This window comes from Sprattus sprattus, assembly GCF_963457725.1.
Source record: "Sprattus sprattus genome assembly, chromosome: 8".
NCBI classification, from domain to species: Eukaryota; Metazoa; Chordata; class Actinopteri; order Clupeiformes; family Clupeidae; genus Sprattus; species Sprattus sprattus.
Genome location: NC_137927.1, coordinates 15,297,494 through 15,316,971, shown reverse-complemented (window position 1 = coordinate 15,316,971; position 19,478 = coordinate 15,297,494). Strand labels below are relative to the sequence as shown.

Below are 19,478 nucleotides of genomic sequence, written 5' to 3'. Positions count from 1 at the left end.
ATGTCCCAGGACCAAGATCCACCTCTTGTGAAAATTTCAGAAAGATCCGCCCAGTAGTTTCTGAGAAATCTTGTCCACAGACAGACAAACGGACAAATCAATACATAAATTAATTAATTAATTAACGGACCCGATCGCATAACCTCCTTGCTGGAGGTAATTATGTCTTATAATATTATTATTATTCATATATTTTTTTCTGTATCCTCATCAGCCATATGTAGATTTCAGGAGGCCACTGTTTAAATAATAACTTCTGTGATTGCCTGTCGGGGTTTCATCCAGCATATTCACTGTGATATAATTTTACATGCTGGTGATTCATCATACAATCAGTTTCCCCCTGCTCTGTTTAGTTAAAGGACAGAAATGTGTCATTCAGCAGGCACCTTGCTCCAAATAGACACAAACAAATCAGTGTCCTCCTCCAATATTGAAAACTGGTGGACCCAAGAACTCCAGGGGTTCACATGAAAATAGGTCACTCTTGCACCAAATTGTTTGAAAAAATATGTAATGACATAACCCACATGCTGCTATATTTGACCATAAAATAAAAGTTCCATTGGCCTTGTTAAAAAAATGTGCCTCATGTACTACCATGTAAATGTTGCCACAACTGAACTGAATCCAGATCCATAGCAGATGTAGAATAGAAAAGCCTTTATTGTCATTGTATTCGCATACAACGAAATTTGTATAAAAAAATAATAATAATTTGGGGTATGTAGGGATCAACGAAAAGTTTATTTTGTCATTTAAAAATCCTTCATTGACGTGAAAACCATATAAACAAGTAGCGATATATTGATTGTTTCATCCACAGTGTCATATTTGTTGCACTTTTTGTTGGAATTTGAAATAAGCAATAGTACAAATTGACAAAATTCTGCAAAATTCTGCATTTCGTTGTCTAACTGAATTTCGTTGTCTCAGTACGTGTACTCTGTGCAATGACAATAAAATGTAATCTAATCTAAAAAATGAGGTTGAAGTACGAAAAGCCATAATTTCACATGGTTAAGTCCTTTGGCAGTAAAACATATTCCTCCTCTTAAGATCTTGGAAGATATGTGGAAGACCAATGAGAGACCCATCAACACAGTCCAAGAGCCAGTGAAATCTCCCAAGGACCCTGTATCAGATGGTCAGATAAATACTGCTATTCCCAAGAGTGTCCACTAGGGGAGTGCCTCAGACTGCCTTAGCCAGCAGGGCGGTGAGCAGCAGAGACAGAGTCAGGGCCAAGGGACTGTTGGCAAAGCGGAAGCCTGCACTATCTGGGGGGTTGGGGTAGCCATAGACAGTCCTGCAAGGATTCTTCACCTCCTCCAGTGGGATAGGAAGGTCATCTGGCTTGGTGCTGGTCATACTGTCACGCACCTGTGGAAGACAGATAGTAGTTTATGACCCACCAAGGTCAAAGACAAAGAAGTGCCATTCAAACGCTCTGCTGGTAAAACAGATGAAAAACTATAATTTAATAGGCTACTGTAACAGTATGATGGTTGTAAAGAAGTTAGTGTGTAGTGGTGTGGGCGGCTGTATTGAAGCATGTCCTCCACTTTATGTGACCCCATAACAGTGGGGTCATGACGTATTCAAGAAGGTTTATAGCAACAGGCTGGTTAAACAGACTGGTAAAACAATACCCGTCAGTCTGTTGACAGCATGTATTTGTGTGTGTGTGTGTGTGTGTGTGTGTGTGTGTGTAAGAATGAGCCAGTGTGTGAAGTGGAGAGAGAGAGGGGGGGGGGGGGGGGGGGGGGTTTACCTCCTCCACCTTCTTAAATACTCTTAGCAGGTTTTCACCCAGTGCAGCTTTCACATCATTGTCTGTCCAGCCTCTTCTCAGCAGTTCTTCCACCAAGGCTGGGTACTTAGACACATCCTCCAGTCCTTCAGGGACCCTGCCACATCGCAGAGTGAGAGCTATTTAAGGGTGTGTGTGTGTGTCTGTCTGTGTGTGTGTGTGTGTGTGTGTGTGTGTGTGTGTGTGTGTGTGTCTGTGTGTCTGTGTGAGGAAGAGTGTGTGTACTATCACTATTCATCAAGCTCTAGTACAAGCTTGCCTCAAAGGAACTGGAAAGTGTTAATATATTTTTCTCACAAGTGTGGTGTAAAATAAAAACACTTGCCTAGTCACACCGTCATAATCCCCTCCAAAACCAATGATGGAAGCGTCAGCCACTTTTTTGATGTGGTCAAAATGGTCTATGTATTGAGGGGGGGTAAAGTGGTGAAAATCACTTCATTGTGGTTTCAGACTTTTCTCTTCATGGGTGAGTTTATGTTCAATGTCAGAACTCACCTGCAACATCGCTTATGTTAGCTGTTTGGCTGCAGGTAACATAATCATTGTAGAAGTTCACCATTACGATCCCAGCCTTTTCTTTCTGGAAGAGATTATGACATTATGTTATAATTCAAGAATAATTCATTTTATGAAAGATGGAAAAACTTCTTGCAAGAAATGAGGTAAAAACATATTGAAGCCACCTCTTCTATGAAGCTTATATTAATTCAGTTGTGCTGGAAAAAAACAAACAAGCTTTCATTTTCCCAGCTATCTCCTTTAAGTGGCCCTTGACTATCAGTATGACGTTAGCGCTCCACTCTCTTCTTCAGCTACCCTTTGTCAATCTTTTTTTAATGTGCGTCAGCATTCATTCTTCTCTGTCACCATGTCAAGGTTATCACTCCAAAGTTAAAATCTTGTTCTTGATTTTACCACTTCTGAGAGGCCTCACTTCCACTGCACAACCGCTTAGGAATCACGAAGAGTTTTTAAAATCTTGGCATGCATAACTGATACTAATGATATTATACCTGATAATAGAGCTTTCTAATTGCAATTAGCTCTTAGTGCTTATGCATATGATGATTTCAGGAGGTTTATTCATAATTATAATAATAATAATAATACATTTTAGTTTCGAGTTGTGTTTGTAGTCACATTCATAGTGATCATAGTGACCACATTTTGTAATAAATCATTATAACTGACTGACAGATTTTTTTTTACTGATCATCCCATTTAATTGAATGTAACTGTCTTAAATAAGTACTCTCTGTTCGTTAATAGTCCACCGTGGCTCGCCCATTCTTTTTCTTAGATGTTTGTCCCGACTGCAGTCTCAACAGACCAGTTTGTTCTGTCTGTGTTTGCCACGCCGCTCACTTACCACCCTCCTGAGTACGTCATCTGGAACATTCCTTTTATTCGGGCACACAGCGTAGGCAGAGGAATGGCTGAAGATAACCGGTGCCTTGGAGAGTTCCAGGACCTGATTCATGACTGCCTCTGAGACATGTGCCAAGTCTATCAGCATCCCCATACGGTTCATCTCAAGGATCAGTTGCTTAGAGAGGGAAAAACTTGCCTTATGAATGTGTGCCATTCAAACACATCTGACATCTTCATTATTTTTCTTAAAGTGAATTAATTAATTAATTAATTAATTAATTAATTATGTTTAAATTAGATTACTTTTTTTAATATAATTTATTTATTGAAGGAATTGCACAATACAGGTCTCAAGCAGTATCTCAAGCATTTTCCCTTCATTTTGTCATTCATTTTTTTTATAAACACGAACAAGATTACCCTCACCCACCCTCCCCATACACCTCTTGGCAGTTAGTATGTTCATAAAAACAAAAATATGTTATCTGTATATAGGTCTTTGATATATATGAGACCGTTCAAACTCCATTGTGTAAATGTTGAGTCAAGTGTAGAGTGTAGATGGTTCTTATAAATCGGGCCCAGAACCGATGCTGATGTTAGCTTATAGTGACAGTAAAATTGATTAAAAAATGTGAGAGTTGACAATACAACAGGATTGTTTATAAATCTAGAGAGCTGCACTGGCAAGGAGGAATACACTAAAGCTTGGAGAGATGTGGAACGACAAAACTGAGCCTCAAGTAGACACCAGTTTGTATCTGATTGATGGAGCCAAAATAATATCTTTTGTATAGTGGATGCCCAATAATAATGGATAAAGCTTGGAAGGCCCAATCCCCCCACCTCACGATCTCTTTGGAGAATGGACTTCTTAACTCTCTGAATCTTATTCCCCCAAATAAACTGTTGATGGATTTAAAAAATGACTTGGGTATAAAGACTGGCAGGCATTGGAATAAATAAATACATCTGGGAAGTATTGTCATCTTTACAGATTGCATTTTCCCTGCCATGGTAAGTGGTAAACTGCGCCATCTTTCAAAGTCAGCCTTAATTTGATTGACTAGGGGGCCATAGTTAGCTTCAGACAGAGAGGAGAAGGAGCGAGTAATGTGTATCCCTAGACAATTGTAACCATCTTGAGATATTGGATAGTGAAATTATCCTGTTTGAATATGTAGAGCTGAGTTGTTAATAGGGAAGCATATGCTTTTTAGAAAATATAATTTATAACCAGAAAAAGCTCCAAACTGATTTAAAAGCTGGGATCACTAAATATAGGATCATTAATATAGAGCAGGAGGTCATCCGCATATAAAGATACACGGTGTTCCATGTCCCCCCTCTTAATGCCTTGAAATAGAGATGTTGATTAAGTGCAATAGAGAGTGGCTCAACTGGGTGAATAAACTATAGCAGCCAGCCATTGAATATTAGAGAAGGAACGGCGGTTTTGAATAAAACCTGTTTGTTCATCTGAAATTATTTGAGGGAGAAACTGCATGTTGATAATTTAGCCAATATTTTAACATCTACGTTCAAAAGAGAGATGGGGCGGTAGGATCCACAATGGGTTGGATCCTTGTCTTTTTTAAGAAGATGGGAGATAGACGCCTGTGAAAGGGTGGGGGGTAGAGAACCATTTTTCAAGGATTCCTGAAACATTTTCAGAAGGATTGGTGTGAGCTCCTCTTTGAATTTCTTGTAGAAATGTGTTGGGTAGCCATCAGGGCCTGGGGATTTATTGCTCTGCATTGCCATGATGGCACTTTTAAGGTCATCTTGTGTAAGAGCTTGATCAAAATGTTTTGATGCATCAGAGTTTAAAGTTGGCATTTCCAAACTATCTAAGAAGTGCTCCATATCTGTTGTATCAGAGGGAAATCCAGAAGGGTAAAGAGAGTAGTAAAAGTCTTCAAAAATATTATTCATTTCTTTTGGCTTGTTTGTGGTGTTTTGGTGGGTATCTTTTATCAGGGGTATAAGTCGAGAAGCGGCTTGACATTTCAATTGATGAGCCTTTAGCTGGCTTGATTTATCACCTTATTCATAGTAGAGACCACGTGTCTTAAGAATGAGTTGTTCTGACTGTTTGGTAGTAAGATCATGAAATTTCGCCTGCAAATCAGCCCGCTCCTTATATAATTTAGCAGAGGGAGTCTCTGAATATTTCCTGTCCAGTTCTAAAATGCACTGCGCTAGAGCTTGCATTTCCTTCTTACATTCCCTACTGGCAAACAAACTATAGGAGATTATGAGACCTCGTAAGTACACTTTCAAGGTTTCCCACAGCACAGAATATGAAACAGAATCAGTTTCAGTAATCGTCAAGAATGTATTATGTAAGTTGAGTTAAAACTACAAAATTCCTCACTTGATAGCAGAAGTAGGTCAAATCTCCATGGAGGTCGCTCTCTAATGGTTAAAGGAAAGCCCAGATCCAACAACACAGGTGATTGATCAGATATAACTATAGCGGTGTATTCAATCCGTTTGATCATTGAAATAAAGGAGTTATCTATAAAGAAATAGTCTAGACGGGAAAAGGAATGATGGACATGGGAGAAAAAAGAGAATTGTTTACTGAGTGGGTTCACAATTCTCCAAGGATCCACAAAACCACTCTGTTGCATGAAAAGTGAAAAGGATTTGGCCATACCGGAAGATATTTGCTTGGGATTGGACCTATCCAGCAATGGGTCAATAGCACAGTTCAAGTCTCCGGAGAAAATAAGCTGGTGTGTATTTAGATTGGGTATAACAATATCTTATTTGCAAAATGAAAATTGTCCCAGTTAGGGGCATAAACATCCACAAGTACAACAGACTTTTGAAAAAGGGAACCGGAAACTACGAGAAAACGGCCATTGGGGTCACTGATTACACTAGAGGGAGAAAATATAGAAATACAACATTTGACTCAGTAGTGACGGTCTTCTGACGCACATAAGCTGATGTAAGCACTTTGTTTCTTTGACTGTGGTAGTACTACTTCTCCCCAAATTTCATGGTAACTGACTGAGGCGAAATCGCTGTTCCTCTTACTTAACACAATGTTGTCACTGTCTGACATTAGCTAACCTTGCCAAATGGAGACAGGCCCTTGTGCTCCTCAGGATCTTTTCCGGTGTCCACCAGCCAGTTGTCAGCCCTGTGGAAAGGGAAGATGAATAAACAAATGGCATCAAATGGAGTTAAAGGTGCTTTTAGGTATCAGTTATGTGTATTATCTTACTTTCCTCTGCCTTTCTATTCATGCCTATCTTATTTCAGTAGAAAACACTCAACGCTCGGAATCTCCCTGGCTAACCCAAAGCGAGTCAGGTAGTTTCAGTGTAGTTTATCAGATACTTCATCTATTGTTTCTGTCTAGCACATGAGGGATTGCGGGGATTTGAACTTTGCGCTCAAACTTCCTATTCTTTATAAGAGTGCTTACCCTACAGAGCCATCCTCTTAATATCACATTCATTTGCTATTTGTTATTCATTAATGTATTCTCATTAATACATTAATCTGTATGAATTTGTGCGATCATCATATCAACCCATACAGCTTACAGAAAAGACTCAGCTATGTGGTAAATCCTTTTCCAATCCTAGAGCGTTTTGTGAAGTGGCACCCACCAGGGCGTGTTGCAGCTGTGGGTGAGGGTGAGGTAGCGAACGCCCAGCTGATACATGGTGCGAAGTGTGCCCAGGCTGCTGTCAATGGAGTGCCCTCCCTCGACGCCAATCAAACTGGCCGTCTTATTCTCTCTAAAGGCGGTCATGATGTCTGTGGTGTGGGAGCATTGTGTTCAAAATATGACACTTTACACCTGTCACACACATTTGTTTAAAGCTACTGACAAAAAAAAACAGTTTAACACATTATCCTTTGATGAAGAATTAATTCAGTTCATGTAAATGCTGTGTCTACAAGTGTGATAAATGTTCAAAAAGGCCATCGAAAAGCAACATCATTAATGCATATTACAATGAGTGCTAAACTTTATATTCAAATAATCTCGGTAGATGTAACACTGCTAACACTGGTTGTCATCTTGTTTGTAGTCAATGTGATGTAAAGGCAAGGAGTTTATATATTCACACTACAAGGTTGCCTTCATTTATGCATAGTGTTAGTTTCAACTCACAAACATCAGTTCTGTCACTCACCTTCGCTGCTGGTTGCAAACATGAAGTCTTGTGGGTATGTGCTGCACATTCTGTGAACGACATCGATTTGCTCCAGCGTTTGTCGGACAGCGTCTTTGTATTGTGTCTCACAGGGGACGTATGCAGCCCAGAACTGTGAGAGAGATTATGGAATATGATGAGAGACTGTTCAGACCATGTGTGCATGTTCGTGTTTGTGTGTGTATGACAGAGAGAGATAAATGTGTTTGTTTGTGTGTGTGTGTGTATGACAGAGAGAGGGAAATGTGTGTGTGTGTGTGACAGAGAGAGGGTATTGGCCTGTATTGGTTTGTGTGCATGCTGTGTATGACACGAGGCACTTGTAGTCTCTCTGTTTGTATTTCACAGTAGGGGAGAGCCGGGTAAGATGAGCCAGTGGATAAATTGACCCACCACCTGTTTGGGCAACCATACAAAATATGGTCATCTTACCCTACTCTCCTTAGTAAGTTTCTATACTTTGTGTACTGAGTCAGTGTCCATACATTTTTTTTTACTCTTTGTACTTAATTTGTGTGTGTGTGTGTGTGTGTGTGTGTGTGTGTGTGTGTGCGTTTGTCACTTTGAGCACCTGTGCAGACAGTCGTCCTGCCTTGATTTTGGGAATATTGGTGTGTGTGCCATTCAGGGTGTTGAGGTCTACTGAGTTTAGCTGGTTGTTGAATCGCTTCCTTATCTGCCAGGGGAGGTCATTGTGGCTGTGGGAGCAAGAGATCAAAGGCCGTGCAGTTCACAGCAGAAGCATAGTTCACATCATTTAGCCACTGCCAGGTTGGACACACTGTAAAAGTAGACTGGCATTGTTGAAGTTTCAATAACATTTTGGAAATGGAAAAATTCTGACTATGTACACATGTGCAAGAGCATTCATCATGCATTCAGATATATGCATACACCATATTTATGAAAAACTTATATTTTAAGACCAACAGCCAACCTGTCAGCTACCTCATTGTATGCTCTGTATTCCCGTCCATCAATGTTTTTCTCCTGACACTTTTCTACTGTGTTTTGTCCCATTTCATCGGACCCCGTTAACCCCCGGATTACCAGAAAAAAAGTTACTTTTGCAAATGAAATGGAATAATGCATCAAAGTTAGATACAGCAGTTTGAGTTTAGTTGTGTCTTACCCATCTATGAGTGGAGTCTCAGCCATCAGTCGAAGAGCGCGCTCCCCGAGTGTCTCGGCTCCTTCGGCACTGGCCGTGAGTGCCAGCACAAGAGCCAGTGCAAACACACGACGCATTCCTCTGGACAGCATACTGATGTTTTTCCCTCTGGACACCAACTATGCTGTTTTTAGAGTCACTTCAGACACGCCTTGGTTTAGTCTCCTCTTGTTGACGTATCAGTTTTTAGACTTTTTTCCGACTCCCCTCTTCTTCTCCGACTCCTTTCTTAGGCCTTGTGTCTGTTGCTCACTTCTGTTCACCTTTTCTGCGGGTCTCGAGAGCGAATGTCTTCAGCTCAGTTGGCCCAAAACATAAATTCAAAGGCTGTGCATCAGTTAATGTATAATCCAGATTGTCATGGAATCTTGAGAACAATACACCTCAATTACATTTTTGAAAACTGCTGTTCCATCTCAATAAAACTTTGCGTTTGTATGAAACATTTGTTAATGAATGTCAGATGGAGGGAGCCTGCGCTGGGTGACCTCTCAGGACCGGAGTCTATTTTCAATGCTATGACCACTAAAGATAGGCTCCGAGTTTGATGACCTGGTGCGGGAAATGTGAGTATAGGTTACTGCAATCGTAAAACAAAGCAGAGGAGGTGTCACTGAGGGTTGTGTCAGTCAATCAGTGACACACACAACCTTACAGTGGTTGACTCATGTGAAAAAGGCAAAATGAGAAGTGATAAAAGTTGTTACAGCAAAACAATCTCCAACTGTGGCTCACCCATGTTGCATTATTCATGACCTCATGTCACTGAGTAAAATACACAGTTGACCCGGCTAATCACTTGTTTCTGAGGTGTTATGAGTCATTGTTGATGTAATACATTGATAAGTCTTCTGCAGAAGGACCAGAAACACACAGAGTGAACCAAAGCAGTCTGTGAGAATCGGATGAATTCTCTCACAGGCAGTGTCTATTTAACAGAGTTACAGAGATAAGAAGAACAGGAGCGTCAAAAGAAAAACATAAGAGTATCCCTGTTCCAGCACATTGCATTCTCAAGGACAAGAAAAAACAATCATCCTAGTTCTCCTCATTATTTCACATGACGTGCTTTACACAATGACACTTGCATTTCGGATCATTTCTAATACAACATCAATAAAAGTTGTTTGACATTTACCAGGGCAGAGTTCCAGGGCACCCTCCTCTGCCTACTCAGTAAAAGTTGCCCACAACTTGTGCCAAGTACTTCATATGTTAGTATGCATGCCATGTGTGTGTTTTTGACAAATAAATTGCTATAAAATATTTATCTCTCTGTTGTTGTCAAAATGAGATTGTGAAATGTTGTCATGGTAACTACCTTTGCTAGTTAAGGGACAGGTACATTAACTGAAAGTGTAGCCTACGTATATAGACAATGTATGCAAGTGCCAAAGCAAAGGCTATATTTCCTTGCTACACACACAAATTCTTATTACACACACAAAAGCTACTAGTTATACTAGCTTTACAGGGCAATCCTCATGCGTTATATATGAGGACCCTGTACATAGGAGCTTACACTAGCACACAGAAAGACAAATGTTACCCATAGAAGATTGAAACACAAGCAAATGTAATTTTGAGAAATGTTTACAAACACTCATCCAGTTGATACTAAACTGAGTTATGAGTATGATTTCAGAATAATATCATCAATGTCATGAAACTGAACTTTTTTTCACCTTCCCTGCAAAGCTTCTGGTTCTAGAGAGATGTCATAAATATTGTATATTTTATGTTAAAAGTATAGATCAAAATATATTTCTCAATATACTGCATGTGTCCTGTTGGCTTGCAGGAACAGTGGAGACAGCAGTTCTTTATCACCACTGAAAGTGTTATCTAATCTTACATTACATCAGGGAAATACATCATCAAGACCTTATCTCAGAGGTCTCTCTTTTCCATTACCAGTCATACAAATTACCATCTAGAGGAACCTTACATATTTCTGTGAGTTGGTGTTGCGTCACTTTACATAATCTCACATCACATGGAAAGTTGTTAACATCAACCAATTTGTTATCGGTACAAACTCTATGTTTTCTGTACTTCGTGCAACCTGTTATCTGTAGTTACGTTTGACATTTTTGGTGTGTAGAAGCACCAAAGTGGAAGTTAAAAGAATACGTGAGTGCTCAATGTTGAAGTGCAACATTTTTTATCGCCTCACATAGTTTGTGGCTTTGGCCTCCAACTTCTCAGGAAAGAAGGGAAGTTTGATAAAGCAATACAATGCTATGTTTTTTTTAACCTGGGTGTACTTCTTGTGGACTCTGCAGTTACTTGGAAATGTTTGGTTGAGGTTGGATTTTCCACTCTCCCTGAGTTTCACTTGAATGTTTAGATTAAATCTAAATCTAATGTAATTACAGAATAAAAGCTAATCACTACTACTACTATTATCATTACTAGTACTTTGTTAAACAAATCATGGTTTGTTTCATTAGTTGGCCTGCCCTGTATTCCCTCTAGCAAGTGGCAGTAGACAATCGCTGTGGCTTGTCCTGTTCTTTGAGATCATGGTGGTTAGAACATTGTGCTGTTAGTTATGTTCCTCTGGTTCCCATATACTGGGCCATATGGATCTGTGTGTGAGCGCCTCTACTGGCCTTATGTCTTCAATTAATCAGTTCCACCCTTCTTGAAGAAGGTGTTGCTTCTCAGAGACAGTATACTGTCATGTGGTGCCTACTACTTAAAATCCTAATCTTTTGGGGTCCTATTTTGACTAGGGACAATAACGAGTGTAATCCTATGGGGCGAGCATCCACATCAAAGTAAACATCAAAGCTTGTTTTCACCACTGACAGGCTCATAATGTTATTATATGTGTCTGACAACATGGAGAAGATCCCTACAGAGACTAGACCTGTGTCTGTTTACCTCAATAACTGATCCCTACAGAGACTAGACCTGTGTCTGTTTACCTCAATTACTGTAAAGAAACTGACTTTCTACATCAATTAGTTCCTCTGGACTTAACCGAAAGAACAGAAAGGTAAACTAATGACTGTAGAAACAGATATTTTCTACAATTCTTTCACAGTTAAAAAATACGAACTATTACTGCAATGCAGACTGGAAACTGTTTTTCCAATGGTCACAATTGAAATCCATCCATTGTTGTGGAAATATTGGTCCTAGTGACGTCCCAACATCCAAACCCCTGGTTTCAGATCACTTGTTTCTGGTTTAAAGTAGTTGCAGTTCGTCACGATACTTTAGTCTGACCTGACCTTCACACTTAGAAGACTGTGTATAATGTTCTATACATGCAGGGATAAAAAAAAGGCACAAAAAAATTTCACAACTCACATTTACCTGTGGAACACCTGGTTAGACTGGGAGGCATGTGGTCAATGGAACCCCGGGTGTGGCTGGTTTTATTGTTCTTCTGAATAACAGACAAAGTCAGCAAGCTTCCCTGGAATCGCAAACCCATTATTTTCTCAGTAAGTAGTGAGTGGAAGTATCGAGTGCACTTCCTTTCATACACCCACACCTTGTGATGGATATTTAAGTGATACCCTGCTGCTGGAATTGTCAGTCTCACTGACATACACCCATAGGCACACACCCTCAAACACAGGAGACATGTCTAGGCTTGATGTGACAGAGACTTTTCACGGCATCTCCTTGCCAGGGCACCTCCATACTCAAGACTCCTTGAACTATGCCACCCAGTTCCAGTTCAAGGACTCAGACACGCTGATTGTCTCCTATCCAAAATCAGGTAAGATAATGGCACACTTTGCTTGTATCTGCTACAGCCTTGGATCTAATTTAAACTAAAGTGGCATATCAACTTGATCTGTCTGTCTCTCTCTCACTCTCTTGCCTCTTCTCTGTCCGTCTTTGTCTCACTATCTCCGTTCCCCAAACAGACCTAGACATTTCGTACAATAGATATTAAACCGAAATTGTTACAGCCTGTTGTGTTATTCTGTGGTATATTTAAGTTTGTAATATGGATATTTACATTCGGTTTCCAGGTACCACATGGATGCAAGAGATGGTGACTTTAATTTTCAGTCATGGAGACCCCACTCCTTCCCAGACCCTGCCGAACTGGGCACGTGCCCCATGGCTGGAGCAGTATTACTGCCCGCACGTCCTGAGTTCCACCCAGGGACCCCGGATCCTCACCACTCACCTGCCCTACCACACACTGGCTCCAGCCCTCAGAGGATCCAAAGCAAAAGTGAGTGCATCTGAAAACAAGGGAAACACCCTTCACACAACCTCTGTGAGATGTCCATGCTCAACATTTGGGTTATGTGCCGTACGTGTTGACTTATGTAGGGCAGAGTATTTCATACCTATAAATACAGAGAAGTGTAATCCATTTTGCTGACTTGCAATTCTCCATCCTTTCCAGGTGATATACATCGCAAGGAACCCCAGAGATGTTGCTGTGTCGTATTACCACTTCCATAACATGGCCAAATTTCTCCCTGAGCCAGGGTCTTTTGAGGAGTTTCTCAGCAACTTTTTGAATGGAGAAGGTCAGCAGACACAACACTCACTCCTGTGTTTGTATGTTAGGTGGCATTGATTTCCCAACTTCTTTGTCTTGCTTATATTCATGATGTCTTTATGTTTGTAGTGCACTATGGATCTTGGTTTGATCATGTGAAAGGCTGGACCGATCCAAAGAAAAACATTGAAAACTTTTTCTTCATTACATATGAAGAGATGTGCAAGGTAAGGTTATCTCTGATGTATTAATGTAGGCTATTTTTCAGTAGGATGTGGGAAGATCGAAATAAGTGAAAGACATTTGCCCCTGATTCAGTTAGAACTAGGCAAATTCTCCTTACAGAACTAATCTACTGTCATGCACTGATTCGTGACAGTTGAAAGATAAAATCAATATTTGATGAACTATAGCATACATAAAACAGCAAGTTAGGTTCATGGGAAATATGTGAAAACCAAGAATACATCAGTGTTCAGCCTGCAGTATTTCTCAACAGTGTGAGAAAGGGTAATTAACAGTATAAGAAAGGGTGGTGTGAACAGACAGGAAGAAACATTTGACATTTTAATGTGCAGACCGGAAAGTACCAAAACATCTTGTGTTTTAACTGTGTACAGAGGGGGCCAGATTATGATATGAAACCATCGCATGATTATGCGAGGGGGGCCTCGTAAGGCCCAGAGTGACATCACAGAACTAGGCTTAAAAACTTGAACATTTCTTGTGTTGGGCAGAAGGCCTTCTCCAACTATCTGATGTTCTGTATCATTCGTGACTGCATTGCATTGATGGTTGAATTGTGTCATCATTTACTAAGTAAACTTATCTTGCTACAAAAAAGCTTCATCCGGTGACTCTTCTCTAAACCAGCACGCAGGTATAAGAAATAACAATATGATTTAATAATGCTCAAGCTACACTTATGAGCCACTAGATTATTTAAGATTGTCTATTATAAGTATCTGTCAAGAAGCAGGTTTAGAGGAGCTCTTAATGTTTCTATCAGTATTTTGTCAGGAGGGTTAACACATGTGCTGTTCACCTGATAGAACCTGCAGGGCTCGTTACAGCGGGTGAGCGGCTTCTTGCAGTGCACCCTGGTGGAAGAAGAGATCAACTGCGCCCAGAAGCAGTGCAGCTTCAACACCATGAGGGACAACACCATGGTCAACTACACGCTCGTCTCTCAGGAGATCATGGACCACAGCTGCGGGAAGTTCATGAGGAAAGGTGAGACTTGAGCTGTCCTGACAACAACAAACAGTGAGCGTGAACCGAACAGGGCACTCCCTCTTTTTTATGACATGCAGTTAGTTTCATTAATGTATCTGACATGTTGGGGAATTATGGCTCACAGGGCTATCTATTTAATTAATCGTGACCTAGATGTAGTATCCTGTTCAGAGGAGGGTGCCACTTCCAAAGAGGCCGGTTATGGCTATCAGCAATGAGCCTCTGATTGCACCTTGATGGTAATCATTTCCCAGCATCGATCAGTTAATAATTGTGGTAGACCTCCATTTACTTTTATTGGGCTAGCAGTTTGCTGGTGATGGTATTTAAACCAATATTGGGTTTAAAGAAACTGAATTTCAGAAGCACATTTTACCCATCATTCACCCATCACCCAAGGCCCTTTATGAGTTGTGCTTCATGGCAGTTTCTGTTTTCTATTTCAGGGAAGACTGGAGACTGGAAGAACACACTTTATGAACATCAGAGTCATGTCTTTGATGCGGTGTATGAGGCACACATGCAGGACTCTCACCTGAGGTCGACATGGACAAATACAGATGTGTAGATGACAGCCATGTTTCTGGCTCTCGCATTACCCCTTTATCCTCCCTGAAGGCTAAGACATCTCCCGTCCCCAGATTTCCAGGTGCTGTCCCTAAAGGTTCGGACTAAGACTTCTGACTAAGAGCTATTTGAAGTGTAAAGGTCACTTTAACATTGTTGTTGTGTATCAGTATCATATTTAATGTATGTTAAAGTGAAATATCGTATATTGAGCAAACTTCCCATGGAGACCTGCTGTTGATGGTTGACTCTTTGTGAATTAAGTAATTAGGGCACCATATTTAAATGAATGCAGGACTCTTGAATCTTTAAATAATAAACACCTCCAGGCTTGTCTGAACAAGCGCTCCAGTTGAATCATTTACCAGACATTTTCGCTGTTTGCCTCTGTGTAAATAAGTAAGAGAGAGAGAGAGAGAGAGAGAAGCAGTTTTTTTTATTTCTTTACTAAGGTCTTGAATAAATAAAATCTTTATTGACCTTAAGTCTTTCACGGAGACCGTATTGGGCCCCTCAATCTATCCCTTGAATACATTTTTAGAACTGCTCCTGCTTTTAGTAACGATAGTCTTGACTGATATTTTGCCAATATTTGGTTAGTTTGTTTATTTTTCCTTGGTTCGATCTTGATGATTTTATGTTTTATGATTGTATTTATTATTGTTCTCTGTCTGTTTTCATTTAATGCTATCATAATAAACTCAATGAATACCTGATTGAAAAAAAAATACATATTTGGCATTTACCTTATTTTTTTATTAATTAAATGTTTAATTGATATCAAATCAAATAATATCAAACTTTATTTATACGCCGCATTTCATACCAGGATGTAACACAATGTGCTGATAAACCTCTCAAAACATTTCAAGTATACAGCTTCGGTTGTCAGCTTATCTGTCTGAGTGGAAAATGTTACAACAGTTACATACACAAGCGTTTCTTAAAAAGGGAAGACAACTCTCTTCACCAATTTGTAGATTTATCCATTGCCACTGCTCTGTTGGTGAAATCATTCATTGTGGATGTCATTTTCCATTGTTGACGAATGACGCAGCACTTAGCATCATCATTGCAGTCGACGCTAAAAGCCGTCACGGTCATACTCAACGGTCATGCTCATCAGTATTGCTCATCAGTCATGCTCATTCGTTAGTGGAAGGAAGGTCAGACTTCCTCTTCATGCCACTCAAGGAGTAGATCTCTCATTGTTCCCACCACAGACGTCTGAACCTGCCCACCCCTTCTGCCTCCACCTGTCCTGGGGTACCCTCTTATGAAAAACAGGTGTAGAAAAGGTAGCACAAGCGTTTCCATCTGCTGCTGTTACACAGCACAGGGGAGAGAAGCTCCTCTGAGAGCCTGAGTGTTTATTTGACAGTTCTCTTAACTCTGATTCAGTCTCTCTCTGTGTCTTCCTCTCCTTACTCTTTCAATAGGGTTCAGAGGGAGTGTTGCACCTGGCCTAATAAGTGGAGACACTTGACATTTGCATTTTAGGAGCAAATAGCAGTGTGTGTGTGCGTGTGCGTGTCTATGTGTGTGTGTGTGTGTGTGTGTGTGTGTGTGTGTGTGTGTGTGTGTGTGTGTGTGTGTGTGTGTGTGTGTGTGTGTGTGTGTGAGTGTGTGTGTGTGCATGTGTGTGTGTGTGTGTGTGTGTGTTTGTGTGTGTGTCTGATTGCGTGTCTGTGTGTGTGTCTGTCTGTGTGTGTGTGTGTGTGTGTGTGTGTGTGTGTGTGTGTGTGTGTGTGTGTGGGTGTGTGTGAAAGCATGTGTCTGTGTGTTTGTGTGCACAAAAGTCCCTGTTTGTGTGTCAGGTGTCTTTAGGTGTGTGCTCTTCATTGCTCAAAGACTCTGCTTCCCTGCAGAGGAAAGAAGAAATTGAATGAGAAACAAAAAAGCCTGTCGGACGGGCCCAGCTAAGCGGAAGGAGAGCAAGTGATGCAGGCTCCAATAATAGATGCCAGGACAGGAATAGAGCCGCATCACTGTCCCCAGGGAAGTGCCACCGCGCTCAGGCCTCAAACAGAGGCAACAGCCAGAGACTGAGGGAGGGCCACCTACTGTTGACTACAGGTGGGCCAGTGCGAAACCTGTGATTAGAGGATATTTCGCCCCAAAGAGAGGGAGAACTTGAAAAGTGTTTAGATGGCTCTTCTTTCACAGTGGCAGGGGGAGTCTGGAAGGAGGGAGAGCACGTCATTCAAACCACCAAAAAGAACCAAAACAATTATTATCAAACCACTTAATATGTCACATATCCACTGATTTTGTGTGAGAAAAAAAATCAGACCACCTCAAACACAAAAGTCTACTCAAAACTACCTGAAGACAAGATATAGAACCCTATTTGTTCTGATATACTGTGGGATTTATCACAGTACCATTACCATTTAATGGTTCTACCTTGGTCCAGGTCATTTTACAATGAAGTTCAAGAAGTGGTAGATGGGATGTCACTACGTTTCCTCCTTCCAAGACATTGGTGAAAGTGTTCTTTTACTGACAGGATGTGGCTGAGTTTGCAGAATACATGGGAACACAATGTGACAGGATGAAACATTCAAAAGTGTTTTGTATAGCTGTGTGTCAGAGCACATTGTTTCTCCGAGGAGACTGTGAGCAACAATAGGACCGCTGGAGAGTTGGCATATTGTCTGTATCAGCGCATAGTTAAAAGATTCTGAATGACAGACGCAGCTGTTGGAATGAAACATGTTCTGCAAGTATTCTCTCCTTTTGTAGTCATTTCCTCATCAGATGCTTCTGTATTTTGTCTATTGCAAGAACCTTACTGGATTTCTCATCCAACAAAGATTGCTTTGAAAACCCTCAACTCCTTCATCGGTGCTTTTCAGTGAGGACAACAGATTTCCAAGGAAATATACTTCAGCTCCTTTGAGCTACCCAAAAGATGCAGTTGATTGGGTACTTGTTCCCTTGTGTACATTTCTATGGCACAGGTCCTTTACATGTTCTGTTTTCAATTCTTTACTAGCAGGTAGGGAGGGTGTGGCAGCGGTTAAAAACATAAAAAGGGGATACAGGACTGTCAAATGTTTGGGAACCACTGCCTTGTGCCACTGACTAGGGCCCGTCATAATAGCCTGCACCTGGGCCCGTCGTAACTACGTTACACCACTGTGTCAATTTTGAATGTGTTTTCTTTGCTCATTGCAATCGATGTTAAGTCTTGGCAAACCTCATACCATATCTAGTGAGAACTGTGGGGATTTTATGTTGAGTTGTTACGGTGGAACCAACACTGATGTCACGAACAATCTCTCCTCCTGCTTTTTCTTGTGTTTTTTTTTAACTGCTTTTAAAAATGCTTGAGCAAAGGGATAGTCAAACTATGTTTGTTGAACGATGTCAGACTGATTGCAACAGAAATTGACATTGCAAGCCATATGCTGTGATGTGCCAACAGTCTGTAATCAAGCACACACACAAGTGTAGCCTGCCACAAACTTTAGCCATCAGATAATTGCTATAAAACAGGTAGCTACAGTGAAGAGGCATTTCTATAATCAGTTTTCCACACTTTGCTTTCTTCTGATGGATAATGTTGCAGACAGGGTGTGCATTTTCTAGGTTAATTTAGGCTCACTCCATGCAAAGCCTGTACGAATGTTTGACCTACCACGCTTCAGTGAAGTGTAGATCACATGTCAGCCGTAACTCCCTCCCAACTCAAATACGTCCATCTCTCAGTGAGCACACAGGCCACATGGGCCAGGCCAGTGGCCATTGCAGGGACACTAAGGGCAACTATATGACATGCTGTGGTTGTTTAGCCAACACAACACCCCCTTATTTCCCTCACATGTCTGCAGGAAGCCATGGGCAATAGCAGTGTGTGTGTCTGTATGTGCGGATGTGTTTGCATGTGTGTTTGTGTGTGTAAGAGAGAAAAAAAGAGAGAGTGACGGAGAGCGAAAGAGTGGTAGAAAGAGTGAGAGGGAAAGAGAGAGAGGTAGAGAAAGAGAGAGTGACAGAGAGTGACAGAGAGCGAGAGAGTGGGAGAGAGAGTGAGAGAGAAAGAGAGAGAGGAAGAGGAAGAGAGAGGGAGAGCCTCCAAGCTTTAAGGAGTTCATCCTGATTAAATGTGAAAGCCCTCTGTCAGGGGTGTGGGGGCGGGTGAGAGGATCACCAGGGGAGTAAGACATGATTGTGTGCGCTGGATGAGCAAAGCAAGAGAGGGGGACTGAATCAGTGAGCAATTTAGGCAATAGATCCTGCTGTAGAATACACCAGTCTGTGCGTGTGATGGCTAAAGTAGCAACACAGAGAGGGAGAGAATAAGAGAAAGAGAGATATGCTTCTCACTCTTCTTTAGCTGATGCAGTAGCCCATGAACTGACATATTGGTAAGTGAAGCTGTTGAAGGGGGGGTGGGGTCAGGGCAGCCATCAGGAGGTGATTACTTAACGTGGGAGACGAGACAAGCATGACATTTGCATGCCATTTAAACCCTGTCCACTCCTGTTTAACAGAAGCATACTTACCCTTTCCTGTCCAGACCAGAGCATGAAAGTTGTTTTTCGTAAGAACTCTTTTTTTTACAAACAATAACACCAGGACTGATGTTTTGCCTTAATCTGTATGAATGGCTATGTTATCACAAACCTTAATGAGAGCTGTTTCAAT

At 41.0% G+C, this 19,478-nt stretch overlaps 2 protein-coding genes across 2 annotated transcripts; one reads left to right on the top strand and one right to left on the bottom strand.

Annotated features, from left to right (window-relative positions):
* Nucleotides 1-654: 654 nt before the first annotated feature.
* dpep1 (dipeptidase 1) lies at nt 655-9,041 on the bottom strand. The gene is made up of 10 exons (XM_080843350.1): nt 8,504-9,041; nt 7,943-8,069; nt 7,351-7,483; nt 6,817-6,967; nt 6,272-6,341; nt 3,186-3,362; nt 2,312-2,396; nt 2,139-2,214; nt 1,775-1,910; nt 655-1,383 (listed from the first exon to the last, which is right to left on the bottom strand). The coding sequence occupies exons 1-10, from the start codon at nt 8,632-8,634 to the stop codon at nt 1,195-1,197; spliced, it is 1,275 nt and encodes a 424-aa protein (XP_080699476.1). The 5' UTR covers nt 8,635-9,041; the 3' UTR covers nt 655-1,194.
* A 3,101-nt stretch (nt 9,042-12,142) lies between these two features.
* On the top strand, nt 12,143-14,829 carry sult5a1 (sulfotransferase family 5A, member 1; the record flags this gene model as incomplete). The annotated part of the gene is made up of 6 exons (XM_080843374.1): nt 12,143-12,281; nt 12,541-12,749; nt 12,927-13,053; nt 13,155-13,252; nt 14,078-14,258; nt 14,708-14,829. 6 exons carry the CDS (start codon nt 12,143-12,145, stop codon nt 14,827-14,829), a joined length of 876 nt encoding a protein of 291 aa, XP_080699500.1.
* Nucleotides 14,830-19,478: the final 4,649 nt, after the last annotated feature.